Source organism: Eleutherodactylus coqui, chromosome 4, assembly GCF_035609145.1.
Source record: "Eleutherodactylus coqui strain aEleCoq1 chromosome 4, aEleCoq1.hap1, whole genome shotgun sequence".
NCBI classification, from domain to species: Eukaryota; Metazoa; Chordata; class Amphibia; order Anura; family Eleutherodactylidae; genus Eleutherodactylus; species Eleutherodactylus coqui.
The window spans coordinates 239,496,084-239,515,632 of record NC_089840.1 but is presented as its reverse complement, the minus strand read 5'-3'; the positions used below and the strand labels follow the sequence as shown (position 1 = coordinate 239,515,632).

The 19,549-nt window shown below is 42.3% G+C and overlaps 1 protein-coding gene across 2 annotated transcripts in view; it reads left to right on the top strand.

Moving 5' to 3' along the window:
* The window catches only part of FBXW4 (F-box and WD repeat domain containing 4), a 168,656-nt gene that overhangs the window by 136,350 nt on the left and 12,757 nt on the right, over positions 1-19,549 (top strand). For both annotated transcript variants that reach the window (XM_066600955.1, XM_066600954.1), the window contains one exon: positions 11,268-11,408. In XM_066600955.1, the coding sequence (XP_066457052.1) occupies positions 11,268-11,408 (141 nt within the window). The remainder of the gene's footprint in view (positions 1-11,267; positions 11,409-19,549) is intronic.

Genomic DNA, 19,549 nt, shown 5'->3' with positions numbered 1-19,549 from the left:
GTAATGCAATGTATTATCAGAGCGTTCATAGGATTGCAGGTTCAATTCCACAACTGGGACCTAAAAAAGGTAAAACAATAAAAATGGTTAAAAAAAAAGAAAAGAATGTTTATGAGCACTTTCCGCTGTTTAAAGAAAAATAAAAAAGCCCCCATGTATCATCGCATCAGTAACAGCTGTAGAATAAATTGAACACACTTATTTTGCACAGCAAACACTGTTAAAAAGAAAGTACAAAAAACTAAGCCAAAACTCTTATTTTGTTCATTTTGCCTTCCAAAAAAAATAACACAAGTGATCAAACAAAGCCATATGTACCCCAAAATGGTACCAATAAAAACTACAACTCTTCGTGCAAAAAACAAAGCCTCACAGAGGTCTGCTAATAGAAAAACTAATAAGTTATTGGACTTTGAATGCAGCGATGCAAATAAAAGGGTTTTCTGTGCAAAAATTGAAAAACCTAAGAAAAATGATAATTTCTTTATTGTACTAATCATACTAATCTGCAGGGGGGGAAAAAATCACACAACAATAACAGCATTGAGGTGTTTTTTCTCCCTGTCATACAAAAAATGTAATAAAAGTCATACAATACATCTATCCAAAAAATGGTACCAATAAAAACTGCAGCTCACTACGCAAATAACAAGCCCCCATATGGCCATGTCAACACAAAAATATACATGCTTTTGAAAAGTGGAAATAAAAATTGCCCCCCAAATCGTTACATCCTTAGGACTAGAGATGAGCGAACCTACTTGTTTCGAGTAATTACTCGATCGAGCACCGCGATTTTCGAGTACTTCCGTACTCGGGTGAAAAGATTCCGGGGGGCGGGGGGAGGAGTGGCGGAGGCGGGGGGTAGCAGCGGGGAACAGGGGGGAGCCCTCTCTCCCTCCCCCCCCCCCACTCCCCGCTGCAACCCCCCACTCACCCACGGCGCCCCCCGAATCTTTTCGCCCGAGTACGGAAGTACTCGAAAATCACGGTGCTCGGGCAAAAAAGGGGCGTGGTCGAGTACGCTCGCTCATCTCTACTTAGGACCAAAATTAGCCTGGTAACTAAAGGGTTAAAAATGGTAAAATCAAGACATCCTGATTAGACTACTAGTTTCAAGCCACACAGGATTCTCACTCCTTCTATGTAGTTTGAAACTAGTAAGCTAACCGGGACGTCCTGATTTTCCTTTTTTTTTTTTTTCTTTAAACTTTGTTTATATTTTTATATTTTTCACTGAGTGATCGAGTGCTGGACTTTTCTACTTGGCATTTAGTCCAATTACCCGCTCCTAACACAAGATCATCTAGCTCCACTAGTGTTTGAGACCTTCAGAGATCTGATTGATTGAAGTGGAGTCAATCTAGTTTAGCAGTACCGCTGTGTCTGAATTGCTACTTGCAGCATTATGCATGGGTGCTTTACAGGCTATGCCACAAAGAATGGCCTCCTATATAAGTTCACATCCAATGGCCTAGAATTTTCTGCACTTTGGCTGTCCAACTGATGCAAAGTTTTTGGAATTAAAGAAAAAAATCACAATTCATTATTTTTCCTATTCACTTCTGCCTTTTTTTGTTGCTTTGTTCTTTTCCCCCCTGTCAGCTGTATTTAGAAATCGCTTACTAATGCAATGATTATTTTTTAGAATCATTCTATATTAGTTTTTTTTACTTTTTCCTTGTAGAATGTTTGTTTGTTTTCTTAATTTCAATAGATACAATGGTCACATCCCTGGAATGCCAAGCTGCCACTTTATCCAAAAGCAGAGAGGCATTTCTGAATAGATAATGCTGGCTCAGTACACTCATACCACCTTCACACTGCATACTGGCATGCCCACACCCAACAAGTGCCAAGCAATTCTCACCCCCCCCCCCCTTCCACCCCTTTCATCTGCTATAATATAAAATAAACAAACAAACAAAACGTACATTACTTGTCCAGATTACAGACAAGAGCTCTTCAGTGCGTTTGGCCACCGCACATTATAGACTCATTAGTGAATGCTCAGTAAAAGGGGGAGGAGGGGGGGGGGGGGTTAGAACCCAAACAATAAATTTGGTAATATTGGAAAGCTGAGCAGATGTTTTCCCAATGAATGGCGTGGTACAATAACAAATCTGTGGAAGGAGCTCTTTTCATTATTCGGTAATGAATATACCACTTGAAAGTGTCTCGGGTGTTATTAAAGCAGAGGACCTCACAAGACAAGATCACTTCTTGAAATGACCATTTGTTGTGTGATGGAGGCAGCAATTCACGAGGGGTAAATGAACTATTAGCTGATCAGATTAAGGATGCCTCCTTTACTAGAAAAGGCTCTTATGTGCCTTTCTTTTGCCCGTTTTTCTCTTCAGACACTTCTATACAAGTGGACTATTGAGGGCTTGCACTTCAAAGGCTCAAAAAGAGACAAATGATCAATGCAGATATTACAGTATTACATGGGTTAGGTTAAACAGCCTTTCCTTGCAACCAATGGAATTTCAGTAAAAGTTTTGCATCCACTTCCATGCCATTTGGATAGCATTTTACAGAAGAATTATGATTTTGGATGCCTATATTTTGATTGAAGAAGTAAATAATTCACAGAATTTTGGAATAATTACTCCATGTACTTCAATACTTGATACATATAAATACAGCATAAATACTTTGAGGAGTTTTAGAAAAAACTGCATGTTTTGTGCATAAAACTCAGCAGCCAGATGATAGCTGTGGGTCAGTAGGGAGATATGAAATGCAGTGCAAACAATGCTTTTTGTAGACCTTCCCCTCAATTTTGGTGTATTTTACTATTATTTTTTGGCCATGACATGCTTTTTAAAATGCATGACGTATATAAAAAGAACAAAAAAGGCATGTAAAAATTCATGGCATTTTTTTTTACAAGCCTCATAATAATTTATATACATATGCCGCGCTGCTTATGAAGCCCCCATTTAGGCTGAAGTGTCACCTTAGTGCTGGAACAAGGGACAGGTGAGTATTAAACAGCACTCCCTGTTCCCTAAAGTTTGAGTTCCATAACGTGGTTTATGGGGCTTAAACGTGATGACTGGTTCCCTTTAAAGCAACTAATACTCATGAAAATCGGAATCTGGCAACGATTAACCAATGGAGGTCTCTCAACTAGTCCCTGAAGGCAAATGAAAAGAAAGCCCGCGGCAGCATATAGATGCAGTAAAAAATTTCAAACCTTTATTCCTCCATTAAAAAAAAAATGGTTGCCATACAAATGGTTGCTACATTTCGACCTTTCAGTCAGGTCTTTTTCAAGCATGCTCTGTATACCTATGGAGGTCCTGCCCTAGTGGATGATTGTAAGTACTGCTTGTACACTGTCTGTCTACATATAGTCCCTGAAGGCAGATGGCGGGGAAGGGGGATATTTCAGCATGCCAAATTCTTTATTCTACTGAGAGGATTTTTTGTCGGCCCCATCTGGCAATATTCTGTCTCCCTCTCTACACTGTAAGAAATATGCCCCATGGTTGAGTCGAGTCTCTGTTTAGATGAAGGTTATGAAGACTACAGTCATCTTGTGTACTGCCGGATGTATTCTACTGGAGGCACATCTAGAAACGCATACACGTGAAATTAGTTTATCGTAGTATTTTTTTTTAGTATTTAGGTTAGGTTCACACTAGCACTGTAATTTTCCATTGGTCGGTTTTGTTGTAGGAGCCAAACCACAAATGAACCTAAAGTGTTGGATCCCCATCATAGCACGGACAAACAGCACCTGACGGAACCCGTTAGATGCAATGGCCTCTGTCAGTTTCCGTCATTCACTTCAGCATTTCACCTGACGCAATAGCGCAGCCTCCAAAGCAGATGGGAGCAGAGTCTTAGGGGAAACTACTGCAAGCACTGGGAAAACAGAAACCTGTTTTATACTTGTTTCTTGGTGATTGCTACAACCTAAGAAATTGTACCCAATGCTGTAACTTTTTTGAGCCAGAACAGTGTCAGTATTACATTGTAAGAGAAGAGAAGGGTGAAGCGACTCTACTAAGGATGTGATCCTGATATAATAGTTAGTAGGAAACTGGTGACAATCGTCACCTCCCTCTATTTCAATGTGGTTTCATAAGGTCCATGCGATTATGAAGATGGAGGACCTTACAGCATCCATCAAAGACACACAGGACAAGTTCTTAAAAACATGGTACTATTGGATTGAGTTCCAAAAGTCAGAGGAGTATAAGAACCTATGTGCTCACTGAGCTTGTTGGATCCTCCACCCGGCACCCAAATCAGAGCTCTAATCCGTCATTCTTAGGCCCTCTTACTTTTAGCTAATAAAATACTAATAATGTAATAAGTTGTAGGAGGGTGGTTGAGGATTGCGTTCTTTTTTTTTTGGCGCCCTATACGTCCCCTGCTCGTCTCTTTTCTCCATACCTATCCTCGTGTCCCCCCTTTCTTCCTGGCGTATCCTACCCTCCTCCCTCTCTTGTGGCTTCTGGGACCGAGTGGACAACTCCCAAGTGAATGGGATAGTTTGGTTGAATAAGTAAGTGAGTTTAGGTGTTCTAATTTTGATCAAATTTCATATTGATTAAACAAACTCTGAAAATAAATTAAATAAAGAATTAAAAAAGTTAGTAGGGTGCTGCCAATCCAATTACCGTCACTGTAGGTAACGGGGCGTACAAATGCTTAATTGTAGAAAGGGGAAAATGATGGACCGTGGGTGTAACCCTTGTAATGTTATGCGCATAAGAGCAAAGGGATGAACCCAATTTCAAATTCTGGGTGGTCGATAGATTGCTGGATGCACTTTCTGCCATCCACGACAGGACCTGCTCACACCGCTCATTTTCTAATAAAGGTCTACCGCGTGGACCCATTAATTGTGAGATGAATGTGGGGACGCCAGAAACGTGCCTCTCTCCTAATCCCGCAGCAGTCGGCTGCGATACACCTGGATCAGGAGCTCGGCCTGTGCCAACACCCTGACTTGGGCCTCCGCGTCCTCGCCCGCGTCCACGTCCTCTAGGCCTACCCCTACCCCTCAGCATGCTGTATTACTAGTAGTGCAGAAACAGAACGCTGTAATTAAATGTGCCGCTTATTGGCCTGTGGTTGGAGGCTGACTTCGCTTACAGAACGCACAGCAGAGGCAGGAAAGAATTTTGCACAAGCCTGCTGTAACACTTAGCTGGCTGCGTATTAATTAGGACTACTACCCCCAGCAGAGATGCAGTACAGTCAGGACGGTCACAGGCAGCCCAAATAGATTTTTTTTCCCAAATTTTTTTGGAAAAGCCCACTGCGTATATAGACTGGATATGTCTTTCACTGTCCCTGCCTCACCACCACTACTGGCCGTGGACTATGTAAAATTACTGCAGACTGTTTCACTCTGGACAGGATGACAGCGGTGATGTAAGAGGCAACGCAGAGGCAGGAAAGAATTTTGCGCAAGCCTGCTGTAACACTTAGCTGGCTGCGTATGAATTAGGACAACTACCCCCAGCAGAGACGCAGTACAGTCAGGACGGTCACAGGCAGCCCAAATAGATTTTTTTTCCCAAATTTTTTTGGAAAAGCCCACTGCCTATATAGACTGGATATGTCTTTCACTGTCCCTGCCTCACCACCACTACTGGCCGTGGACTATGTAAAATTACTGCAGGACGCAATGCTCTGCACGGCCGATATACAAAAAAAGAAAAAAAAGTGCAACACTGCAAAAAGCAGCCTCCACACTACTGCACACGGTCAGATGTGGCCCTAAGAAGGACCGTTGGGGTTCTTGAAGCCTAAAATCACTCCTAACGCTCTCCCTATAGCAGCTCCGGCATCAGCAGCACTTTCCCTGATCTCTGTCAGAATGCATCTGTGGCGAGCCGCGGGGGGGGCCGATTTATATACTCGGGTGACACCTGATCTCGCCAGCCACTCACTGCAGGGGGGTGGTATAGGGCTTGAACGTCGCAGGGGGAAGTTGTAATGCCTTCCCTGTCTTTCTATTGGCCAGAAAAGCGCGCTAACGTCTCAGAGATGAAAGTGAAAGTAACTCGAACATCGTGTGCTGCTCGCCTCTAGTAACGAGCATCTCGAACACGCTAATACTCGAAGGAGTATCAAGCTCGGACGAGTACGTTCGCTCATCTCTAAAAAGTACACTTTTTTCAAACAAAAGTTGCTTTCAATCGCTATATTCCAAGACCCATAACTTTTTGCTTTTTTATCGATGGGGCTGTTTGAAGGTTCGTTTTTTGCATGTTGAGCTATAATTTTGATTAGTACTTTATTGGAAAATACACACCTTTTTTATTACTTTTTTAGGAGCCACAATATAAAAAAAAGGCATTCTGTTTTTTTGTTTTTTTTTTAATGCCCTTCACAGTGTGGGATAAATATTGTGATGTTTTAATGGTTTGGACTTTTACAAACATAGCAATATCAAATATGTGGATTATTTTTAATTACTTAGATTTTTTATGGGAAATGGGTTGTGTTTTGAACATTTAATATTTTTACATTTTTTTACTATTGAAAAAACTTTATTAAACTTTTTTTTTTAACCTTATACTACATGCTGCAATACTTCGATATTGCAGTATATGGTTATAATGAACGCTGCCTATGAAGCCCAACCTTCAGCAGGCTCCAGGCTGCCATGTTAACCTATTGGCACCCCCCAATCATGTCACAAGGGGTGCCGTTGGGGCATGGAAGGGGGCACCCACTCTCCCATTGACTTTGGCGGTGTGGTCAGCTCTCACCACAGCATCTAAAGAGTTAACTGCCATGATTAGCACTAACTCTGCGCCCGTTACCAGTCGCTTTCAAAAATAGCTGATGGTCACTCGGTATGCAGCCAGACTCTGCTCCCGAGCCCGCTCCATACAACCTTCATTACCACATGACGTATATGTACATTATTTGATCAGTAAGGGGTTAAAGAAATTAATGAAGCAGATAGCTAATACAGATAAATTAAGTTCTTACATAAAAAAAAGGCAGAATGATCTTCTGGAAGTTGTAAATCCCTTTCTATGATGAGGATGAGAGCTTCTCCAGGGTCCAGAAAAGTACCATGCAGCTGATGTCCAGAGGAGCAGGTAAAGGGCAGTACTGGATGTGTAGTACCGCACTGTACTTTGGAGAGGCGCTACTAGACCGCCCATCGGTGTTGCACTTCATTAATATACATGCATTACAGGTGAAATGCAGATGCTGATAATTGTCTAATCTACAATGTATGTTTGTTACAGCGACCCAGGAAATGCCGATGTATGCTGAAAATATTCTATCGGGAGGCCAATGTATCTTCAGGCTTCTCTGTAGACAAATCGATGTGATCAAAAATGATCAAAAACAAAACACAGTCATGTTAATTACTATACGTTATAAAAAAGGGAGATTTTTAGATGCTACAAATGTGCCTTGGAAGCAAACCATCTTGCTACTATCTACAGATCCAACGCCCTGAGAAAGTCTAAAGTCCAATAAGTAGAACCCCTGCGTTCAGGTTTGGGGGATTAGTTGATGCACTTGATGTTAAAGCTTGCCCATGATGATCTCATGGGAGGCTGTTGCTAGGGCTGTCAAGCCTGTGTAAATGGTTGGTAGGGACGAGGCATCAAGGGTCGATGTTGTTACCCACAGTCACGGTCACGGAGGGAATTACACAGCGACAATGAAATTGTTATTCTACATAATCTGCTCTTTGGAGAGCCACTGGGGGAAACGGGCCGGCCCCAGCATGTCGCCAGGGCTGTGATCACAGAAGCGTGCTGGCTACAAAGATCGTACAGGACTTCGCCTTCTGATCTGGGAACTCCAGCGCACCAGACGCTAATCTGCTTTATCAGCTATTTCGCTGACACAAAGGTGTTTACTTATTTTAACATCTCCTAGGACTCTATTTCTCCTTTTGTGTGGTCTTTATCCCCCAACAAGGTTTTAGCCCAGATTACAGATGGTGCCTCAGATCTGTGACACTGGATCAAGGAGCAGAGAATGACAAAATAATGGAGTCCAACGCATGAATCTCATGTCAGATTCCATTCTTTGGACTTAATGTATATCATTTGTAACTTACTTAAAGAGCAGGTGCTTTCGGGCCATTGTGCGGCGTACAAGAGGAGCAGTTAAATTATTGAGCAAAGTAGAAGATTATGATATTGCGTTATTTGGCTTAATTTTCCCCTAAGCAGGTCATTTAGACGCTGTTCCCAGGGATTACCCAGCCATGATTAGTTTTCTGTTGTAACTATGCCCTGCTAATAATGGGCAGATGAGATTACCCATCTGATACATTCCAGCATATTGTAATGAATGGTAACTCACTCCTAAATAATGCCCTTCACAAGTGCGATTGTAAAGAACCAGTCAACTACACTTTATTGAAGTGGCTACTTGTTATCCTGCCTTGAAGATGGTAAATCGTTTCATAATAGCGGAAGGTGAAACTTTAATGACTTGTTTTTGTTTAGATAGTATGTAGAATGCACTGAAATGAAGCCAACTATGGACAGGCTTATGTGATTTTCTGAAGTCCATGTATACTATTTTTCTGCACTTGGTTATTGAAGCCAACTAGGCATGGGACAGATGAAGCATCATAAACAATGGGATATACATACCGCTTTGAGGGCCACAGATTGTACCACTCCCAAGGGTCGCAGTAAAACTTAAGAGTGTTCCCAGACATTTTTGGTATATCAACAATATATGTCATTAATATGGGACAGTTGGCGGTTCCAGTTTTTGGGACTCCCAACATATTGGGTCAACAAAGAAACTGCAAAGTTAGTCTAAAAACTACACTGAAGAGCAGTATCCATGCTTGTCCACCTCATCTCTTCCTCTCTAGAATGCCAGATGGACTCAAAAGATATGCTGTGAAAGGAGTTCTAGAGCATAACTTGATGATCGGTGGGAGTCTCACCGTTGAGATCCCTTCGATCTTGAGAATGGGATTCCCGTGTCCCGCTCACCTGCTACTATAGGGGTTGCTTCTTTCCCAGCAGTGATGGGAGTGCTGACCAAGCAGGCGTGTTCAGCGCTTCACTCATTTCAATGGGGCTGAAGGAAATAGCCAAGTGGCACCCGCTCGGGTATCTCCACAATCCCATTCAAAGTAAATGGAGCACCAGTGCACTTGCACGCCCAGTTCTCCGTTCAGTATTAACACTCCGAGGTGTGCAATAATCCCACCAAGAGCAGTTTGAGAGACTCCGGACCCCTGTTCTCAGGATCCCTAGGAGATAACTTGCAATTGTGGTACAACCCCTTTAAGTATGATTCACATGGTGACTGTGAGAGTAGGCTGAATGTGTCAGATGGCCATTTGGATGAATTAAAGTCCCATGCACGGGGTTGGCTGACATCACTGTAGGTAATGATTACTCATTATAATGGGAAGAATAATTGCTGGCACAGGATAATGAATGTGCTACAAGAGGCCTTAAGTACTTGACATTACAATTTGTTCTTTAAAATATCGTGCATGTATGAATGTAGAAGAACAATGGCGAATTCTACTTGGGGAGTCCAAGCGTCAGCCGGTTCTAGAGTGTATTGGAGCAAATACACATTTTAATATGCAATGTTTGCTGCCTAAGAACATAAAGTTGGAAAGCTGCCTCCGACACCTGCTTCAGGGACCGGCGCGGAGGATTGAGACAGCGTTTGACTATGAGAAGCATATGTTCCAAAGATGAGACATATAGGCATCTGGTTTAATAAATATTACTGACCTTTAGAGTATCTGAGAAAGGAAAATGTATTCTCTCGTGATATTGATTTATGATCCTTGGTGAGATTAGATTAGCTGGTGATGAACATTTTCCTGCTGGATTTTCAACTCAATTTGGATGTTCAAAGTAAAGCCAATACTTCTATTCAAGCATTGATCGCGGTCCACGATGTACACAAGGCATTATGTAACTTAGGAAATATTATTCTTTATACTCCCCCTGTCAGCAGACCAGTGAGTCACATGTATACTGTAGAGACGGGGAAGCTTCAGCTCAGGCGGGCACCCCGAAAGACTTTCCATATCCATGAGATAGGGTGCATCAGTCCAAGGGTCACACTACAAGGTTAGTGGGGGATTGGTTGAACATTTAGACTTTTTTTTTTTTACCAAAATTTAGGACCATGACCTACTACTATAAGGCACCAAACACAAACTTCTCCTAGATGGGAAGTAGGATGGGCTTCTGCCCAGATTTATACAGATTATTAAAGGGGCTTAAAAGTTGATTGGTAGAGGTCCACAACTCGGTATCTCCACCAATCAGCTGATTGAAGGACCCGCACTGCTTGCTCAAGTGCAACTGCCTCTTCAGTGTTTACATCTTAGCATGATCCTGTCAGCAATCAGAACGCCATATTACATATACAGCGACCGTTGTGAGTACTGCAGGCCTGATGGATTGACGTGAATGGGACAAACCTGTAGTACTCGAATGGCTGCTATAAAAAATAATATGGCTTCCTTAGTATGAACAGGATCGTGCGCAGATGTAAACTTTGAAGAGGCTGCAGCGATCGTTCGTCTGACACTCGCCAATTAGATATTGATGACTTATCTTGAGGTTAGGTCATCAATTTTTAAAGAGTGGATCGCTCCTGTAAGCCCTTTTTACGTAGACTGGCGATCAGGCACAAGCGTTTGTTTGCCCAGTCATCAGTGCATCTGAATATGCCAGAGTAGAGCCAACAAACGAGCGGACGCTTGTTCGTCGGCTGAATTGAATCTTTCATTTGGGCATAAAAACGCCATGTAATCGGGGATGTGCTGCCAACAAATGGACTTTGTATGGAAACAAACCTTGTAGGACCAATCGTTTGCTCCCTTACCTGCAATCATCTGCCCATGTTCAAACTAGTTAATGAGCACCTGTCGATATGCAATGTTTCGATTAGTGCTCATTACAACGGGCAAGGATCGGGCTCCTAGAGCCATTTTACAAGGGTCAGTTCTAAGCCGATCGACAAATAGCATTTCAATTGGCGCTAATTACACAGAGCATTGCTAATATGAGGACGAAGGATCATTAATACATTGTTTACATGGGGGGATATGCTGCCGACAAATAAGCATTTTTTGCCTGCATAAACTGTCTAATTGCTTGCTTGTTTGTCCACTGATTGTAGGAGCATAATGATATGGCTGGGTGATCAGGCAGATGATCAATAGCCCTTGCAAAAGGGCTTTTACCCCGTTTCATTTCCTCCATGGACACCTATGTATAGATATGTAGCAGTAATGTCCGTACCTTGTCTCCTTGTAGTGGCCAGCTCATGAACTGCCTTGGGACCGAATTCAGAAGAGGTGCTGGAGTTTTGGATGTCTGCTATGAAACCCCATCCATCTTGTTGTCATGTGGCTACGATACATATATTCGATGCTGGGACCTAAGAACAAGCCTTAGGTATTGTATACATTTGGATGGCACATGCATACTGTATATATGGATGAAGCTAATGTAATTTCATCATTTTCTCAAAATACCCTTAGCCTAAATGGCTAATAATGTAGTTTATGGAAAAGCTTTACACCGGTTCAGTTGAACAAACAATGCTTTAGAATAATATGGAGATAACATATAACAGGATTATTTGTATACAATGCAAACTGTTCACTAATGTTTGATTAACATTATAACTTGGTCCATGCCCTACAAATAGGGTGTCCATAATATTGTTCATGCACTATAGAATTATCACAGTCAATAAATGTTTTACCCTGGCCAGGGGCAAATGGCTCCAGAATTGGAATCTTGTCTAAAGTAACTTTAGTCTTGTAGGAATTTCGGTTAGCCAAATGACTACATCTGCTAAATGAAATATGCAGCCACTGTCTCCTGAACGGATTATCAGCACAGTACCTTTAGGGAGGCTTTGTAGTGATCAAGTCAAAACAACCTGTTTTACTGGTGATGACCCTGGGTGATGGTACTCACGATTACTCCCAACCGAAACTTCACTATCTGTCAATCCGTCTGCTCTGACTGGTGGTTTTCTCCAGGTAAGAGCTCTGTTCCTGCGTCAGTAACTTCCTTGGACAAACAGCAGATCTCCCTCCGACACTCACTTTGCAACAGCTAAGTGGCGGCACTCCAGGAATCTAAGTTGCGCTCTCTGTCTTGGGCACAGAAAACCCAGCTCTCGAGTAGTATTGGTGCAGCTCACTCCTCACAAGGCTCTCTGCTAAAACTGTCACACCTAGGATCTACTTTTTATACCCAGCCCATTAATGGGCAGTTCACTGGCTCTTAATCCACAACTGCAAAGTTAGAGTTAAAAAAACCATTATGTGACCTCTGAAGGTTCTAGCAAGAAAATATATAAAGTCCAGCAGTAATATACACAGATATATATGCATGGATAGTTAAACCCTTACATTAACAAATCATTATTTTCAAGCTTTGAACTTATTCTGTATGAGCGACAGTCGAGCGCTGTACTCCACTATCTCTATCAGTCCTGTAGACCGTGAATGGTGTAGCAGTATGCAGGCATAACCATTGCTCCATTCAAACTCCTCCAAAACATAAGCTGGGGATCCCCATTCTAGTGATTGGTGGGACCCACGGTGATCAAACATTTATCACCCATCTTGTAGATAGGTGAAAAATGTTTCTGGGAAAACTCCCCCAACCCCTTCCCGTTCCCCTCACGTGAATGTATGGCAGCCAGCAGTGTGCTACTTTGCTGAGCTGCCATATATTTATGATCCGCTTTTTCTCGGGTCATAGATGGCTTCCAGGTTCAAGGAAGTTCCTGCTATGGCTTTTACTAGGAGACTCTGATCCGGGTGTCGACATGGAGGCCTGATTGGTTCAAGTCCTGATAACGGCACCTGGATCAGAAGTGGTCTGTTTAACCCATCCCATACTGCAGGAATGTTCCCATTGTTAATTGCTGTGACAGCTGATCCCTCATGTGCTACAGGGACCTGACAATCATGGACTTTACTGCAGCATGGGATAAGTCTGAACCCCCGAATTCAGTGATTATATCACAGGGATTTCCTCTGTATACCGGGGCGTGCAGAGATGATGTGACTAGAGATCATTGCTAATAGTGATATTATGGGCTGCTACCATTAGGTCACTGTTATCATTGGTCTGTGTGTGGGGACAGCAGGGAACACATAAAAAATGTGCCACCATAGTAAAAAAAAAATAAGAAAAGGTTTACAAAAAAAAAATTTAAATAAATAAGTGAAATAGAAATGAGAAAAAAGACAAAAAAATAAATACAGATGCCCTTCCCTTAAAAAAAAAAGTTCGCACCTCTCCAATCTCACGCACTAAAAACTTTTCTGTTCATGGTTGGTTATCATCCATGTACAGAGGCTGCAGCTAAAGCTAAGGGAGGAGGATACACTTGGGGTGCAGTCACACAAGCGATTTTTTTTAAGTGCATGTATAGGTGCGTGAAAAAAAAAATCGCACTTCACCTGTAGAACGATTGTGTGACTGGGTCCATTGCTACCCATATGGTCTATCTTTTGCAGGTGCAGGTGACCGCTTCCATTGGAAAGCATTGGTTCTATGTAGATACTATTTTAGATCGCGCCTATACATTTGCTTAAAAATCGCTCGTGTGACTGCACCCTTATAGCTACAAAATGGTTTTTGTATTCCCCACGATTACAATGTCATACGTTATAATACACAGGGAGAACTAGAGGATTACGTTTTGCAGTAAATGTTAAAAGTGAACAAACTACCTTGAAACATAGCGTGGGAAAATAAGGGGGAAAAATGAATTTTTTTCCATTTCTGAGTATTTAAAAAAAAAAAAAAATAATAATTATTTAATATCCACTCCAAATTTAACTAATAAGGGAAGCCCCATGTGACCCATAAATAAAGGAACAGAACATTTTGGGGTAGACTATGAAACATTAAAAAAAATTACCGTTTTTAGAATACAGGATTCCAAAATGCAAATTTTTTGCTCTGAGCACAAAGACCCCAAACCGCACTAGTCATGAAGGGGTTATTTTCTCTTTGCATAAGACATACTTGTAACCCATCTAAATAGGCCATTGGATTAGCACATACAGCGTAATGCACACAATGCACTATATAGAGTGATAATTGCACCAGGACTCCCAATTAAAAATTCCACATAGAAGAGTCCTCTGGTTTCTGGGATTTGTGAACACAATATCTGACAATCCAAGATGTCTCCCCACAGCCGAACACAAGCTTTATGTGTATATTATCACACCATCCGAGCTCTGAGAAACAGATGAGGGAGTCAAAGGCATTAGAGGAATGAGGAATCACACTCCCACTGCAATTAGAAAATAATTTTAAAATAACTTTTAATTACGGGCGCTGGCGAAGCTCCACGGTAGATCTGCTTTGTTGGTGCCTAAGTGTGCTTGACATGTCCAGTTCAGAAGCTGGTACATACTGAGAGCATTTGTTCTCTCTTAGGCTGGTTTGATTATATTGAAGAGGATCTAGTATCTTTATTATTAATCTCCTCGCAGATTGATTACAGTTTACATTTAAGATTAGTATCCTTTTAGAAATCCGTAAAAAAAAAAAAAAATCCAAAAATGTGCACATGCAGCGGCCAATAGATTTACCTTCAGTTACATGGCTGTGACCCGTAGCCTCATCATCTTGTTGGAAACTCAATTGCATGTATGAACGCTGTTCTCATCACAGATTGGCATGTGACACGTGCTTCGACAATCAGTGTCGCGCTCAGCAATGCTAAATGAAAAAGTGACCATATACTGTACACTTATATTTCCCAATTCAATACCTTACAATAAAATAAAAAAATTTAAAAAAATTATATATATATATAATGTTGCTAATAAAGGAAAAAGTGGGAACAATTGAGGGGCAATAGTCTAAGTCCAAACATGGCTAAGATGATTGCGAGGTGGCTGAGATGACAGAAACAACCAAGCTCGGCTGAGCTGCACTGGGACCGTAACGCCTATAGCTGGTAGTGAGAGTTACACAAACAGCATAGCACAGCAGGCAACACCATTTCCACAGCTCCTTAGTTACGGAAATGCTGCTTGCTGTGCTACATTGTTTTGTGTAACTCCCATTGACTTCTGTGGCTCCAAGCTAACCGTATGTTCAAACGGTCAGTGCGCCCCCTCCTGTTTCTCATCAGCATCCCCACAATGCAATCAAGGTTGCCGATGGGCTAGTATGGCAACCCAGAGCCAACTGGAGGCTCCCAGAAATGCCATACATTGATGCCTATCAAACCCTGCCCATAACAGGGCTTCATAGGCATCATTCAAAATAACTATATACTGCAATACTAAAGTATTGTACAAGTGGTCAAATGATAGCAAGGTCAAATTCCCTGTGGGAACTAAATAAAAGTATAAATAAAAATGAAATCATGTTTCAACTAGTGTTGAGTGATAAGTGAAATAATCGTTTAGGGTCGGTATTGGGCCAATTTCGCAAAAATCATGATGGGCCTATTCCGACTGCCTTTAAAGTCAATGGGAGTAAAAATGTGGTTCACTAATTTGCCCTACAAAAAGTCCCCAATGCAGGCAAAGCCCCCTAAATTGCATGGGAATACAGCCACACTTCTGGGGAACACTGTGCTTCTTCCAAAAAGTGGTCAAAATAGTGTATAGTGGTATAGGGGTTAATTGCAGCATTGAGGTGACACTGAAAACAAAAGAAGGCGCACATAGGGTCTCCTAGATCAAGAATTGTGCCAAGGAACACAGCAGGTGTGCTGCTTGTTATGAAATCTATGTCAGAAATTTTACAAGGACTGCCAGGTGAACAAAACACTCAAGCATGGACCTGCTCCAAGAAACAGCTGTAGAGATACCAAAAATTATGCTATGCAAGACAGCAGGTGGCGTGCTGCTTGTTTTGAAAGCAATGTCATAAACTTTGCTACAAACAAATTCCACCAGGTGCACAGAACAGCCAAGCACGGGCCTTCTGCAAGAAAACGTTGTAGAGCTACAGTTGTTTCTTCTGCTTTAGAAAATTTTTGTTTTGGGAGAAGGGCAGGAAACATGGTGAAAGCAGGAGAAGGAGAACAGCAACTCCTTGAGGGTAGAGTTTGCTCCTCATGGAAACATGAGCGCTGTAGCTTGTATTTCCATATTGGCATAGTTTTGATTTGGGGGGGTAAGCAGAAGGAGAGCAGCAGCACCACTACCACCACTGACACATCCCCTTCCCCTTGATTTCTTCACATTTTCCTTTTCTTTTTTTTTTTTTACTACTTTTGCTTTTTTTAAAAACTTTTTAGTGTAGTTTCATGTAACGTATCAGCTAACTTTGTAGTTTGCAGAAAACCACTCGCTAACTCCATAAGGCCTGCAAATATTTTGTAGTGGCAAGGCTCGTGATTAAACGGCTGCTCACACGCAGTGTGTGTATTTGCTGTTTTCCTGTTTGGGAGTATTTTTGTTTAATATTAACAAAAAAAAAGGACCTCCAACTAAATAAGCTGCTATTCCGGGACCGCACGATATGTGATAACAGAAGGCCACAGACTATAGTTTGTATATTTGTCAACTGTGCCTGTTTGTGCAATGTAATTGAATTCCCCAAACTGCACTGCTAACTGTGTATGGTCTGTAAATAATTCATAGTGGCCAGACTGATGATTTTGAACAATGTCTGAGGCCACAAACTGAAAACTACAATATTCCCCATGTAGTTTGTCAGCTTTGCTGCTATATACATTGGCAGCAGCAGAAATATTCCCTCTCCCAATGTACAGACCACGTTATAGGCATATAAACATCATGCAGCTTCTTTCTCTGCTCCCTCCAATAGAACCCCGTTTAAGTTCTCTGCTGCTATACAAGCTTTCACATCCAGCAGCAATATATCCTCTGTAGAATATCTGGCTTTAACAGACCATGTGTTATAGATGTGATGCAGCTTCTCTGTCCTGTGCTCAACTGTAAAATGGCCTCGGATTACACTGTGCTTATGTTATATATGGTAGGTCATGTGATGTCCAGTTGAACTGCTGCCCATATATAAGATGGAGGACATATTTGGTGACCTTATCAAGGAGCTCCGGCTGCTGAATGGCTGCATTATGGGAAATTCGATTTTCTCGCAGCTTTCACCAAAAATCAGATCGGACTTACCGGATCCGATTTGGCGAAAATGAAGATGAGCAACACTAGTTCCAACAAGTAAAAAAAATTTTCAAAAATTTTTTCCCCCATTTTTTTCCTTTAAAAAATCTTAAAAAAACAAACACGTGTTTCGTATCGCTGTGATCGCAAAAGTCCAAACTATTAAAGTATTACAATATGTATCCCACACAGTGAAGGCCATGAAAAAATAAAATATGGAATGCCAAAATTGCAGGGGATCTTGTTATCCCGGCTCCCAAAAATTTTAATTAAAAAGTGATCAAAAAGGTATATGTATCCCAAAATGGTATGAATAGAAAAAAAACAAAAAACTACAGCTCACTCTGCAAAAATACAAGCCCTCAAACAGTCCAACCAATAAAAAAGTAAAAAGGTTATGATATGGTGACCGAAAACATTTTTTGTTAAAAAAAAAAAATGTATATATTTTTAGTTCAAAAAAATTTTATTCCAACACTTTTCACACTATAAAACATGTATACTTGTAGGCTCATTTCAGTTACAAATCAGCTGTTCTTGTATTCTGAGAGCACAGGATTGGCCTTTCAAATATAAAACCAAACAAAAGAAAAAGAAGAAAAAGGGCTAAACAAAATTACATGAAAAACTTATGACACACAAATAGAGACATAACAAGGACACAAGACAAAATCACAAAATGGGTTAAATGCGACTGACAACCCACATTGGGGAAGGGAGGGGGGGGGGGTTGGGACAACAGAATAGGCCCCTCAGGAGGATAGAGCCTAAGCCTCACAGGGTCGTGTATCCCCCTCAGAGCTGTCCGGTTTCCACCCAGCTCCTAAATCCCTCTGAGGATCGGAAAGAGACCCAGGCCTGCCACGTCCCGCAGAACTCCGCTTGGGCACCATTCTTCCCGGCTCTCAGCTTATCAAAGTGCATGAGCTCATTCATCTCCTCTGCGCACATTACTCTCGATGGAGTTATTAGGGAGTTCCAGAGTCTGGGAATAATTCTAGTAGCCAGAATGAAGAATCTCAAAAGACCCTTTTTGATCCTTTTGAAAGGACCTGGGAGGATTGAGAGCAGAGCCATTCCCATGGTTAAATGCACCCGAGTAACACAGATATAATAGTTACAAGCCTCCGTCACTTCCTTCCAGAGGGAGGCCACGCCAGCATAGCCCCACCAGATGTGCCCCATTGTCCCCCTGTCACTGTTACATCTCCAGCAAGTGGGGGAAATCTGGGGGAAAATCCTATGTAGCTGGTCTGGAGTCCTATACCACCGCAACATAATTTTAAAATTTAAGGCCTGCAGTTTGCAGGCAGGAGAAATTTTGTGACACAGAATACAGGCTCTCTCCAAATCCTCCTGCGGAAGGCTCTGGCCTGGCTCTCTCTCCCAGGCCTCCACGTATGGGGGTCTTTGGGGCTCCGCCTCCCGCTTCAGCAATAACTTGTAGAGATGGGATATCATGTGCCTCTGAGAAGACGTGGACATACAAATTTGCTCGAATGGTGTAAGAGGACCAGTTAGATTCACCCGAGGGGCTAGGGACCCCACAAAACTCCTTAATTGAAAGTATTGCAGCCATGACCCAGGGCGGGATCCCCTCTCTCCCCCCGATCTCTGCCAGGGGCCCCCGCCCGGCGACAGTCATCACATCTTGTATCTGCGGAAGCGGGGTGGGTAAACAACCCAGAATGGAGGGCCCACTCATCGAGGCCTCAAATTGCAGGTTGGAGACCAGGGGAGTTAGGGGACCAGGCACTGTAACAAAGCCGCCAGCCGGAGCGAACTCTGACTAGGCTCGAAGGAGCTGGCCCATAAAAGGCGAGATGTTGGGTATTAGGCTTATGAGCTTAGAAGGGATCCAAGCCGAACCCCGCAGCGACCCTGGTACCAAGGTGTGTTCGGCCTCCACCCACAATTTAGCACCCTCCCCTTTAAGTAGATCCAAAATGCAGTTGGCCAAGCTTGCTTTGTAGCATAGGGTAAAGTCGGGTAGACTCAGGCCTCCCCTCCTTGTCAGCAGGAAGAAGCGCATACGCGGTTTCCTCCTTCTCCTCACGAGCGCTGTGATCATGGCTGTAGACGTTTTAAGGATGAGCTAGGAAGTTTCAGAGGGACTGCTTGACATAAGTAGAGAAACTTGGTAGAGAGTTCATTTTAATTACGTTAACCCTCCCGCTCCAAGAAAGCAAACAGCGCTTTCCATTTACTGAGGTCTTTTTCTAGATCCGTGGCAAATGGTATGAAAATGTAGTTACTGATTCTGCCAAAACGTTGGAATTCCTGTAAAATCACTGGAAGTCCAATACGTGGGTTGGATAGATAACGTAATAAGTCATCTGCAAACAATGCCATTTTATGCTCCGTCTCCCATATATGAAATCCCACTATCGACCCATTCTGACGATTCGCATTCGCCAGAGCCTCCATAGTCAGGACATATAGGAACGG